At 38.0% G+C, this 13,894-nt stretch overlaps 1 protein-coding gene across 1 annotated transcript in view; it reads left to right on the top strand.

The window, feature by feature from the left end:
- BTBD7 (BTB domain containing 7) overlaps positions 1–13,894 on the top strand; it is a 78,424-nt gene that overhangs the window by 54,546 nt on the left and 9,984 nt on the right. The window contains exons 4-8 of the mRNA XM_045815823.2: positions 812–1,020; positions 2,532–2,607; positions 5,529–5,689; positions 10,283–10,426; positions 11,935–12,124. Coding sequence (XP_045671779.1) covers positions 812–1,020; positions 2,532–2,607; positions 5,529–5,689; positions 10,283–10,426; positions 11,935–12,124 — 780 coding nt within the window. The remainder of the gene's footprint in view (positions 1–811; positions 1,021–2,531; positions 2,608–5,528; positions 5,690–10,282; positions 10,427–11,934; positions 12,125–13,894) is intronic.

The raw sequence follows: 13,894 nt of genomic DNA, 5'->3' as shown, positions 1-13,894 counted from the left end.
TTGGTTGTTCAGAGCTTTTCTCCTGTGACAGGTCTCAAACTCCCTACTGTTCTTTTGCCCTCCTGCAAGAATCCTGGCATTTTGTCAGTGCCCTTTCTAAAACACAGGGCCCAGAACAGAACACAGCATCTCACAGGACAGCAGTGCAACCTTGTTCCATTGATCAGGACTCTGTGCTTGAATCTTAAAAGCCTGAGGTTGCTTCAGCCCTACCGCAGCCATGTCACAGTTTGTGTCCGTGCAGCTCAAGTGCCCAGTATCATTGTTACATAGGTTGTGGTTAAGGTTGTTTCCTGTCATCTTCCGTGCAGTTGATTTTCTTTCACTGAGATACAGAACTTTCTAATTTTCCTGATTCTATTTCACCTTCATTTTCACCCATCTGAACAGCCAATGATCGTGTCATCCGGTGTCATGAACTGTGTTTCCCAGCTCTAGCCTTTCTCCGACTGGCCAATTCCCACAACTGTGTCATTTCTACCTTCTCTTCTTTCCCTTGTGGTCCAGCGCTCTCCGCTATAGTATCTTACTCAAATTGTTGGATTTACACAGTTACTGTTTTCTTATACAATTGTGAGGATTCTCTGCCTCTTTCTATGGATCTGTCTCCACAGAACAGCAGATTTCCTATAGATATCATAGTCTGTTGCTACCTATTGTTACCCCATCCCATGAAGTCTTGGTGATTTCCATGAAATTTTATTTATCTCCTTGTTCTTTTTTACTATTGCTACTTTTAAGTATAGTGTCTAGCATACTAATGTTCCATAAGTAATATTTATGATTAAGAAGTATTTGCCTTCTCTTTTAGGCTGTGAGGATATCATTGCTGAGAGCATCTCATTAGATACCTTAATTGCCATCCTCAAGTGGAGCTCTCATCCCTATGGCTCTAAATGGGTGCACCGACAAGCTTTACATTTCCTCTGTGAGGAATTTTCCCAGGTCATGACTTCGGATGTTTTTTATGAACTCAGCAAAGACCATCTGCTCACTGCTATCCAGTCTGACTACCTACAGGTAATCATTTATACACCTCTCAAATTCATTATCATCCATGTGTGCACCAGGAAACCCACCTACACTCTATTCTCCCATCTAGGGAGATCAGCCCACCCAAGGGGTGCCCTCTTCAAATTCGTACAGGAAAAGCCTTCTAGCTCTCTGGCCCTTCGTGCACCTGCTGCAATGACTCAACATTGTGAACAAGCCCAAGTCCCAGCCAACTACACCAAAGGGGTTGAGGCAGTAGGCAAGGTCAGAAAGCATATCCCAACAGTGATTTTCTTGGCTTCCGTTAATTCACTTTAACGATTTCTTGTTTTTGGTGGAGTATCAGATACGTAAACTGTAGACAGTAGCTTAAGCAGAACAAAGTAAGAGTAGTATTTAATTTCTGATCTACTCAAATGCTTATAAAAACTCAGTGTGTCTTACCAAAATAGAATAAGGTTTTCAACTACTTATTTTTAATCAGAAGTAGCTTTCAGCAAATTCTTCTGTCATTGACTTATATGTCCATCTAATTTGGTAATTTAAACTAACAATAGATTTAAAATATTGTAAAAAATACTTTCAAGTAACATATGTTCAAGTTTAATTTTTTTGGCATTGGTTGTATGAATTTTATGCCGAAAACTATATAACAGTTTTAATGTTACAAAAACATAAACCCAAGGAGCCATTACCTATTTCTTTATATTTGTACTAGGAAAATAATAAAATGCTTCCATCCCAGTCAGAGATTCAGTGAAGAGTTAAATAATCCATTTAGCATCTGTGCTTTGATTGCAGTACAAATGTTGTCATAATTGGATTTGATTTATTTAGGATCTTTCTTCATTAACCTTGTTTCATTGTCCTGATCCGAACTGCGTGCATTATGGGGGTTAGGATTTGTCAGTTCTCTCAGATTATTGTCTTTAGAAAGCTTTGCATTTCTATTTAGGAAGTAAAAACCTTGGAGGGCAGCCCAGATTTGCTCTAAGATTTTCAGTAAAGTACAAAGAAATGAGGGGCACCTTGCCATTTCACAGACTGCTGGAAGGGCCCTTCACCAGTCAGTAGCATTCATGGTGCAGAGTGTAGTCTCTCTGCCGAAACAGGTGCTGGACCTGTGCCTTCTGCTCCTGCAGGAGATAGTAATCACAAGCCATCTGTATCCCTCTACTTTCATCTGCTTATCTCTGCCGTGTCCCAAGAAGAATCGAAGGCAGCTGTATAGAGACCATATAGTAGGATAAAATAAGGTTAAAATAGGTGAAGAGAATAGGATAACGGAAAAAATAAAGATGAAAACAAGAATAAAAAATTTAGTTGGAGCCAAGAGATAGGTTACTGGACACATGCGAAGTGGTCGTGTGTTTGCTGCTGGTGGACCACAGCTTTAGTGGAACATTTCAACCCTCCAGTGGAGAGGGAAAGGTGTTAAATTGCACACTGTGTGTACATCATGACCTAGGAAAAGTCATTAAGCAAATTTGCCATTTGTCCAACTTCACTAAAATAAATGTAAACCATTTTTATTCTAGGCAAGTGAACAAGATATCCTTAAATATCTGATTAAATGGGGTGAGCATCAGTTGATGAGAAGAATAGCTGACAGAGGTAAGCTCACAAAATTAGCTTGTATTGTAAATTTTTTATCCAGAGGCATGCTGTGTGTCAGTCTTGACAATAGGCATATTGCCTGGTAAAAACAAATTTTTACAATCCGTAAAATCCTTTAGTGGAGAAGGGTATACTTTGTTAGAAATAAATATACCAGAAGATTTTATTTTACAACTTTAAAAGGGTATTTTTAATGTTATCTGTATGCTTAATAATGTATGTTTACTGATTTATAGAAGTATTAGAATGAAATTTTTCGTTTAATGATTTTCATTTAAAGCATTGTTGATGGAAATGTTTAGGAATTAGATAGTGGTGATGTATGTATAACATTTTAAATATACTGAAAGCCACTGACTGAATCATATGCTTTAAAATGGTTAAAATGGTGAGGTTTATGTTATGTGAATTATACCTCAATTAAAAAATATATGACCCCCCCCAAAAAAAAAGCATACTTGCTTATTTTTAAGTTTTGTGGAAGCTAAAGGGAAAAAAAAGCTTCTGAATGTCTTCCAACTGGGGATATTGCAGAAGAGGTAGAAACACCGTATGCATGCTCTTTCCCTCACAGAATGTTGTATTTCTCTATATAGCAAACCCAAAGCAAAACATTTCTTTTCAAAACATTTTAATTAGAAAAATTAAATACAGATTTCCCTTTCCTGTCATTTTTTGATGGCTTTTTTAGATATTTTACCTACCGTGAAGTTCACCTATTGAAAGTGTTCAAGCCAATGATAAATTTGTAGTGCATTTACAGAGTTGTTCTGTCACATTTCAAAATACACAAAAATTTCAAGTGAAACCTGCCTTTCAAAACCTGATTTCTCCTACTAATTTATTTCTCTATGGCCTACAAAAAAGCCTTTTAGCAATTCTCAGATGTGAATTGTTTTTAATATTAAAGCCACTACTATTTGGAACTTTTTGAAGTGCCAATATACCATCTATCCTTATTTGTAGATTCTGTATTTGCAAATTCACCTACCTGCTAAAATTTACTTCTAACCCCCAAAATCGGTATCCACGGCACTTTCATGGTCAATTGCAAACATACTCACAGTGACAGAAATTTGAGTCCTCTGATGCACGTGTTCCCAGCTTCAGATGGAACAGGGTGACACTCTGCCGCCTTTTATCAGTTCTCATACTGCAAACAAGTGTCCTTTTCAGTATATTTAAGTGCCATCTCTTTCATATTTATGGGGGGCGGGGGTTGGTGATCTCACTGATCAAACTGGCCTGCCATTGTAACTTTTAGTGCTGTATGATGTTTCCAAGCCCAGGAAGGCTGTGATGTCCCTTAGAGAGAAAGTAGGAGTTACATAAGCTTCATTCAGGTATGCGTGACAGTGCTGTTGGCTATGAGTGCAGTGTTCATGAATCAACAATATATAGTAATAAGGTATCTTAAACAGAAACACACATAAAACAAAGTTATGTCTTGATGGACTGATAAAATTGTTGGGACCAGAGGCTCACAGGAACCTAACCCTGTGTTTCCCTTAGGAGCAGTGGTTCAGTATTTGCTAATTGTTTACACTGACTTTACAGAATAGGACTACTCCAAACAACAAGAATTAATTGTATATAATGCCACATAATCATTATAGGCCATAGGCTTATTCATTTATGTAAGGTTGGTAATGATGAAACATCATATTTATTTTGGGCAGATAATGAGCATCCTTGATAAGATTTCCCTTAAAATAGTAGTTTTCTGATGGGGTTAGAACAGAAGCCTCTTCCACAGGGATGAGAAGGAACCTTAGCACCCCAGGCTTCACTTTTCAGTCACCTGCATGTGTAAGGTTCTGCCCTTACCTGTTACATATTTGGGAGTTTTATGTAATATTTTATTTGAAAACAGGATGCCACTGTTTTAAGGGGAAAAGCTTTTTTTGAAAAGCAGTGCTTTGTATAAGTATAAAGCCAAATCATAGCAAGGCAAGGAAAAAACCCTTTTCCACATGCTTGCAACAATTTTATCTTGAATGATGCCAGAAAAAGCTTAGCTTCTCAAAAAAACAATGATTTCTTATCTCTCTATCCATGTGTCTGTCACTTGATTTAAGGGAAATACCTATTTGCCTATAGGGTGTTTACAAAAAATACAGCGGTTATGTTTCGGAATTTAAAGATTTTTTTTTTTTTAATACAGCAAAAAATAAAAAAGAAGAAAAAAATATAGCCCCTAGATTATAGACATGATTAAAGATTCCCAAAATTTTAGTAATTTCTGTTTTCCATTCAATCTTATAAGCTTATATGTACTTCAGATCTTCTCCTTTCACTGATACCTAGTGAAGAAAACCTTTACCCTCCGCCCTGGACAGTGGGACTATATTGCATGTCAGAGATGAAAGTGTTCACTTTTATGCAGTAACATTCCCATATTATGGAGATTTAGGGACTGTCCTAAAAATCAAAGTTAAATACAGTCCACATTAAGTTTTGCTGCTTTAGATACCAGGTAATTAATACCTTGTTAAATTGCTGGTAAACATGGTAGCCTAGTGAGTATACTGGTAACCCACAGTGACCAGAAATGCCACTTGCCCTGTAAAGCCCTTATTTGTACTAAAAACTGGTCACAGCACTGAAAAAGCTTAAGAAGCAGCCCTTGGTCAAACTAGATTTTAATAGATTGTCATCTTTTCTCCTTTGAGTTAGTATGTGGAAAAGAATTCTTTATTTTTTAATGCAGAACAATCAAAAAAAGTTATCCTACTGTTGATATCATGCTTTGTCTTTGTCAAAGAAGATCTCTATTAAATACTTAAGACACAAAAATAATTTATAATCCTTTTTAAAGCAGATGCACTTAAGTGTAAAGCGTGTTACCGAAAGTGTGATAGAGAAAAAAGTTTGAAAATTTGGATTTGATTGGAGACTTTTCATTTTCTGTCTCATAGAGCCAAACTTACTGAGTGGCACTGCCCATAGTGTGAACAGAAGAGGCGTAAAAAGACGAGACCTAGACATAGAAGAGCTTAGAGAGATCCTTTCTTCTCTCTTACCTTTTGTGCGAATTGAACACATCTTACCTATAAACAGTGAGGTCCTAAGTGATGCGGTAAGAGCCTTCCTTCATTTATCTCTTTCATGATAAAAAAATACACCAAAATGTACAGGTTTATCTTTTTTTTTTTTAATCATTGTACATAATTTCTACTAATAGAGTATTGTAACACTGTGAAGTCCATGAGGACAGAGACAGTCATGTGTTTTGGGCCATATTGTGTCAGCCACTGGCACAAATAAAGGTTCAGTGAATGAGAGTTGAGTGGGTAGAGCAGTCTTACTTTTGAGAGAAGAGAGTCAGCCATTTATCAGTGTAGATCGAGTAGGTCTATTCACAAAGGAAAGGGTAGAGATTCCCTCTGGAGACTTTCCACACACAGCAACAGTAAATCAGGGAGCAGAAGAGGAGACTGGTTCAGTGGGAAAGGATGACTGAATCTTATGATCGTATTTCAGTTAAAAATTAATGGAGCTGATGATAGTACTTCCATAGTTTTTTTAAAGTGAATTTTTTAAACTAATAGAATTGCTTGAATTAATGGATGTGAAAAATAAATATTATAAATATTACTTCTTCACATGTTGGTTTATAACTTTAAGGCAGTGCTTATACACATCATCATAGTTTTTCAGCTGCTCAGAAACATAAAAGTCATCTGGAAAAAAACTGATGAGAATTTTTTTTCATTGCATACAAGTGATTGATTTTCTTTCTAAGTTTTGTTGAAATTCCAGTTAGTTAACATACAGTGTAATATTCATTTCAGGTGAGGAATTTTGTGATTCATCACTTACATACAGCACTCTGTGCTCATCACAACAAGTGCATTCCTTAATCCCCATGACCTACTTCACCCATCCCCCTCCCACCTCCCTTCTGGTAATCATTAGTTTGTTCTCTGTAGTTAAGAGTCTGTTTCTTGGGGCGCCTGGGTGGCACAGCGGTTAAGCGTCTGCCTTCAGCTCAGGGCGTGATCCCGGCGTTATGGGATCGAGCCGCACATCAGGCTCCTCCGTTATGAGCCTGCTTCTTCCTCTCCCACTCCCCCTGCTTGTGTTCCCTCTCTCGCTGGCTGTCTCTATCTCTGTCGAATAAATAAAATCTTTAAAAAAAAAAAAAAAAGAGAGTCTGTTTCTTGGTTTTCTTCCCTCCCCCTGCCAATGTTCATTTGTTTGTTTGATAAGAATTTTTTTTATGTTCTCTAAAGAAAAAAGAATAAAGGGATAACTCTTCCAGAATTTAAAATATAATTTAAAACTCTAGGGATGCCTGTCTGGCTTAGTTGGTAAAGCATGCAACTCTTGATCTCAGGGTCATGAGTTCAAGCCCCACATCAGGCCGAGAGCTTAATTTAAAAAACAGAAAAACCCTCTAACTCGTGATGCTAGCAAAACAGACAAGACAAAATAGCCCAGAAAAAGATCCTCATGAATATATAAGAATTAAACATATAATAATCTGTCAGAAGTCAGTGAATCATTGTGGTGCTAGATTAGCTGGTGAGCTGGGGGAAATTTGTTTAAAGTTAAACCCTCATTTCACTTGCACACAAAATTAATCCCTGTTAGATTGCAGAATCAAATATTAAATTGAAACATGGAAAAAGTAGAAGAAAATAATTAAATATTTATGATTTTTTTTTTTAAAGATTTTAATTTATTTATTTAAGAGACAGCAAGAGAAGGAATACAAGCAGGGGGAGTGGGAGAGGGAGAAGCAGGCTTCCCGCCAAGCAGGGAGCCTGAAGTGGGGCTCCATCCCCGGACCCTGGGATCTTGACCCGAGCCGGAGGCAGACACTTAATGACCCAGGTGCCTCTATGATATTTCTGATAAGAAAAAATGTTCAGTCTCACTAGTAATCACACACACCAAAGAAGGCAAAATAAAGCCATAAGTTACTGTTTTTTTCACCAATTAAATCAGTATTTTTTGAAATAATATTACCATCCCATAGGGGAAGTATAACTGATTCATTAGTAGCATTGTCCTTAAATATTTGGAAACCGCTCAAATGTCTAAGAGAAAAAATAAAAGTAAACTATACTATGACTACTAAACTATACTATGACTACTCAACAGAATATTTTGCTCCCCCGAGTTGGTACAGCCACTCTGGAAAACCGTGTGGAGGTCCCTTAAAAAGTTAAAAATTGAGCTACCCTATGATCCAGCCATTGCACTACTGGGTGTTTCCCCCAAAGATACAGACGTAGTGAAGAGAAGGGCCATATGCACCCCAATGTTCATAGCAGCAATGTCCACAATAGCTAAATCGTGGAAGGAGCCGAGATGCCCTGCAACAGATGACTGGATTAAGAAGTTGTGGTCCATATATACAATGGAATATTACTCAGCAATCAGAAAGAATGAGTTCTCAACATTTGCTACAACATGGACGGCACTGGAGGAGATAATGCTTAGTGAAATAAGTCAAGCAGAGAAAGACAACTATCATATGATTTCTCTCATCTATGGAACATAAGAACTAGAATGATCAGTAGGGGAAGAAAGGGATAAAGAAAGGGGGGGTAATCAGAAGGGGGAATGAAACATGAGAGACTATGGACTATGAGAAACAAACTGAGGGCTACAGAGGGGAGGGGGGTGGGGGAATGGGATAGACCGGTGATGGGTAGTAAGGAGGGCACATATTGCATGGTGCACTGGGTGTTATACACAACTAATGAATCATCGAGCCTTACATCGAAAACCGGGGATGTACTGTATGGTGACTAACATAATATAATAAAAAATCATTATAAAAAAAAAAAAAAAAAGAATATTTTGCTCCCCCGAACAATGGTTATAAAGGTTAATATAGTAGCATGAAAAATGCTAATGATGGAATATAATTTCAGAAAGGATACAAAATAATGTATTTTTATATATTCTAGAATTCAATTATGTAAAAATCCATTTGAAAAAGACTGGAAGGAAATATATAAACATTATTACAGTTGGAGTAGATTAGAGTTATGAGTTTTTCTCTGTTTTCTAGATACTATCTAATGCTGTATTTTATTAGTTAAAAACAATTTTAACTGGGCACCTGGGTGGCTCAGTCAGTTAAGCGTCTGCCTTCGGCTCAGGTCTTGAGTCCCGCATTGGGCTCGCTGCTCAGCAGGGAGTCTGCTTCTCCCTCTACCCCTCACCCCTGCTCATGATCTCTCACTCGCTTGCTCTGTCTCTCAAATAAATAAATAAAATCTTAAAAAACAATTTTAACTAATGCAACAATTAGACACTTATTTAACAAGAGTAATATTGGACACAACAATGTTTGGTTTTTGTTTTGTTTTGTTTTTACAATGTTTGGTTTTATTTAAAACCTGGGACACGGGCGCCTGGGTGGCTCAGTCCATTAAGTGTCTGCCTTTGGCTCAGGTCATGATCCCAGGGTCCTGGGATGGAGCCCTGCTTCCTGCTCCCTGCTCAGTGAAGCGTCTGCTTCTCCCTCTCCCTCTGCCCCTCCCCCCTGCTTGTGCGCAGGAGCACAAGATCAGTTGATCTCTCTCTCTCGTGCTCTCTCTCAAATAAATAAAACCCTAAAAAAAAAAAAAAGGTTACTGGGACATAAACCAAATTGAGCCCTGAATTGGGTTTAGAAAAATAATTTAGAACTTTGGTTTAGTAGACTTAGAAAATACATATCTCTGGGGCACCTGGGTGACTCAGTCGTTAAGCATCTGCCTATGGCTCAGGGAGTGATCCCAGAGTCCTGGGATCGAGCCCCGCATCGGGCTCCCTGCTCCGCTGGGAGTCTGCTTCTTCCTCTCCCACTCCCCCTGCTTGTGTTCCCTCTCTCGCTGCCTGTCTCTCTGTCAAATAAATAAATACAATCTTTAAAAAAAAAAAGGAAAGAAAATACATATCTCTGTTCTTAATTCCATGCTTCACCCAGAAGTCCCCAGTGAAATTTTGCTAATAATGGCTATTAAGCATAAAACACTCTTAGTGTGTGCTAATAAGCACTGTGCTGAGTGCATAACCTGCATGACCATCATTAATCCTCACAACCACCTTAACGAGCTGTAGGTACGTGATTTATTTTCTCCTAGCACAGACAAGGACACAATGGCCACCACCGTTAGTTAGTCCTGCAGTGTCCCGTCTCCAGGGCCATCTGGGAGCCCTTAAAGTGAGGTCCAGATAAAAGGACGTGTCCATGCTCATGTGGCTGTTAAATGGGGAGCTAGGGATTTGTGTCCAGTCTGCCTCCCCTAGAGCTCTGTCCCTAACCACCAGCAGAGCACCTGTATTCTTGTACTGTAGATGCAGGCCCAAGAAGATGTGCTTCTTTTGTCTTGTGGGGGGTGGGGTGGGGATGGAATCCATTTCTAGGTGAATAAGGAAAAAATAGAAATTGGTTTTTATTAGAAGTTCTGAAAACTAGTCCAACTCCTTATAGTTTTAATTATTATAGCTCTTGTTTTAAAGGCATCATTCCTCTGTATAGAGAAAAGTGGTAAATTACAGAACCTTTTTATTGCTGAATCCTTTAAATATTCTTAAATATTTGGATTATTTTGAAATTTCACATATATTCCTAAATTTTCATGATTTGTAGGTGTAATTATTTATCTTAGTAGTATTCTAGGTCTACACAAATCTCTAGTTCATCTAAAAATAATTTTTTTTCAAGATGAAAAGAGGCTTGATTAGTACTCCTCCATCGGATATGCTTCCTACAACAGAAGGTGGAAAATCAAATGCCTGGTTACGGCAAAAAAACGCTGGAATATATGTTCGTCCTCGACTGTTCTCTCCCTATGTGGACGAAGCGAAGGTAATGAAAATCATTTTAAGATCTTAGAGTACGTTTTACGAACTATAAGCACAAAGATACTCATTGTGGTATTGTAAACATATTTAGAAATCGCCTAAATATCCAGTAATGGGGAAAGTGAGAGTAAACTCTGGTTTGGCTACTCACGGGAATAGTTTTCTGAAATCTTTAATTATCAAACATGTTTTTATAACTTAGGTCGTGTCGAATTGCGCTTCACATTTTTCTCATCTTAGTTGGTGTTGCGAATTGTTAATTGGGAAAAAAAAATAAATTTTACTGAAATGATAGTATTTTGTGATCTGAAAGAAGATTGCACACGTTTTTTTTTAAACTAAAGAAATGACACGGTTTCTTCTAATGTTTTTCTGTAATGGCTGACTGTTGGAAATTATGTTTAGTTTTAGAATAAGTGCACAAAACTAAGATAATATTTCAGGCTTATTAAGTAAATTGTGTATTATAATATGAAGAACTCCAAGAAAATATGGTACTGTGAAAATGGAATACTGTGATGTTTATTAGCTGTGTTTGACAACCATTAGAACTTTGGGATGGCCCTTTGAGGGACTGACACTCTTTGAAAGTCAGAAATCACCATTAAGCTTTGTGAAACAGATTAACGGCAAAACATTGTGTTTCAGTATAGAATTAAGTTACCTTAAATTTTGTCTCATGTTGATTGTCAGAGCTCCTGGCTTAAGATATGTGAAAGGATTTGTGAGAAGTTAATTTTATTGAGTAGGTCAATAATCTACCTCTTATTGAGTGGTTGGCACTTTAAATAGTCTAAAATAGGAAAAAAGCAAGATGATTGGGTCTGGTTTTTCAGAAATAAGTTCAGTGCTCAACAGCACACAGAGGCCTTTACCAAAGGTTGCGTCTGGTGATAAAAGGTCTGTAATAAATGACCCTGCATTCTGCTCTGTGTCAGAATGGGGCAGCAGGGAGCTAATCAGATAGTCCTCCTGGGACTTCCCTGTTCCCTGATGGCTGAACCCACACTTAAGTAGATAATTGCCCCCAGGAAATGTGGGAAGGGTTTATACATTACATCATTTTGGCCACTCTGTAGTTTGTTGAGATTCATCTGAAACTAACTTAACAATTGGGTTTATATATAGGTCTGTTGAATTTAAAATCGATCTTCAGTATTTTGTATTTTGAGCATTTCTTGTTGGATCTGATATTTAGCCCATGTATCGATTATAGTAACTTTAGATATAATTTCCTTCTGACTAATTTTTTACGTTCCTTCAAATTTCAAATACTTTAATTAAAAGCAAACAGTCAGAAGATGATTATTTCTTTTCAAAGATGATACAGAAGGATTCTTTAAAAATTAAAGAAGTAGGGGTTCTTTCTCCTTTCACTATTAATTTTAAGCTTCATGCACTGAAAACAATAAATCAGTTTCCTTTTTATGTGATGAAGGCTATAATCTTTCTCCAAACGTGACTCACAGAGATGAGTTGACAGATTCTCTTAATACTGAATTGTTACTTTAGTCAGTGCTGGATGAGATGATGGTGGAGCAAACAGATCTTGTGCGTTTGCGAATGGTTAGAATGTCCAACGTGCCAGACACACTTTACATGGTGAACACCGCCGTGCCACAGTGCTGTCACATGATGAGCCACCAGCAGATCAGCAGTCACCAGTCAAGCCCTCCTTCAGTCGTAGCCAATGAAATTCCAGGTGAGATGGTAGCCTTCTGTCAGGCATTTATATTTAAATGAATGATCTGATCATTTTTGTAGCCTTTTTATATGTGCTCATTCTCTCCACTTTCCAATACCCATTATGCATTGTTCTTGTTAAAAAATTAATAATAAGGTAGGGTTTTTTGTTTCATGTTTTATTTTCCAGTAACAGATGTGGGCAGGTTTTCCAGTTAGCCCATGGTTTCTCAGCCTTGGCCGTTGACACAGTTCTTTGTTGGGGGGCTGTCCTGTGCACTGAAGTGTGTTCAACAGCATCCCTCACCTATCCCCCCAGATACCAGTAGCATGTGCACGTACACACACACACACACACACACACACACACACACACACTTCTTAGTGACAACCTTTGGGAAACACTTTTCTGTTTCTAGACATTGCTAAATGTGCTCTGTGGGGCAAAATTGCTTCCTGTTGAGAACCGCTAGTTCAGAGGAATTCAGATTTTTCATCACCATAAAGCATTGCTCACATAAGACTCTGAGGAGAGTTATAAACTTGTATCTTTGAGTCTAGACATTTGTTCCCAAATGTGATCACTGTTGGTTTCCTAGAGATCCATCCAGCTTCCCAGGATCTGCTCTGTGAGTTCTCTTGTAGCACAGGCTTCTGTCTTGACTTTGAGGAAATTGACCATGGTTAGAGATATAACTGTTAAGTCCAAAAATTTCTGAACATCAGTTAATGTTGATTTTAACCAAAGGACTCCAGTGTCCATTTTTAAGGTAAGAAAATCCACAGTGATCTGGGGGTCAGAAATTTTATAGCTCTTGCCAGTTACCACCACAAGATTCAAAAACATCAGCAGACTATAGCATTAGTAGAAATGACACTGTTTGTTTTCTGCTTATAAATGTCTGTTTCAATTAAGGACAAATAAAAGAATAAAGGAACTTTTAATTGAACACATATTATTCTGGGACTAATATCTGATCAGTTGTTGGCCTTATCACATTTGGCCACTTTGGACAAAATATTGACCGTCACTTATTTTAAAAGTATACATTGGACAACAGTAGGAAGAGAACGGTTACTATAGCTGATCTGTGCAGATATTGAAGCTGTGGTCATTAGCCTGGTTCTTATCAGCTTGAGTTAATACAATTAAATAGCAGCATAATTTAATCTTAGAACTGAACCTAGAAAGCCCAGAGATATTCACAATTACATACGTTCAGAAAAATAAGACTTGTCTTTGTTGTTGTATTTCACAAGACCTGGTCCTATTCTGGTGTTCTCTGATTCTTCCCTCTTCCTTGCTCACCTCACTCTAAGGAAGGCCATATAGCTTATTGGAAAAGACTCCAGTAAGGCTCGTATCCTGGCTCTGCCACTTTATTTATATGACTTTTGGCAAGATAATTTACTTCCCTGAGCATTAATTTCCTTGTCTGCAAAATGGGTATAATATCTCCTTTCTAGGGTTGTTATGAAGATTTGAGGAAGTACCATGAGTAAGATGCTTAGGAGTTTGCCTGGCACAAAGTAGACCCTCAGTAAATGATAGCTCCCCTTTCCCCAGAAATAACACACAGTGGCCAGTCCAGTCAGTTTGTCTTTTGGCTATTTATAGACCGTGTCCCCTATTCCCCAGCCCCCTGCTACAGCCTCAGTCCCGGTTCCTAACTGGTGTTCCTGCCTCTAACCTTACTCCCATTCTGGCCTTCACACCAGGGCTCAGCAGACATTCTCTAGGAGGGCCATTTGGTAAATACTTTAGGCTTTGTTGGTTCTGCAGTCCCCA

The sequence above is a fragment of the Ursus americanus genome, chromosome 26 (assembly GCF_024610735.1).
Source record: "Ursus americanus isolate L20-20 chromosome 26, mUrsAme1.1.p, whole genome shotgun sequence".
NCBI classification, from domain to species: Eukaryota; Metazoa; Chordata; class Mammalia; order Carnivora; family Ursidae; genus Ursus; species Ursus americanus.
The sequence above is the reverse complement of the archived record's forward strand: the minus strand, read 5'-3'. Positions and strand labels throughout refer to the sequence as shown.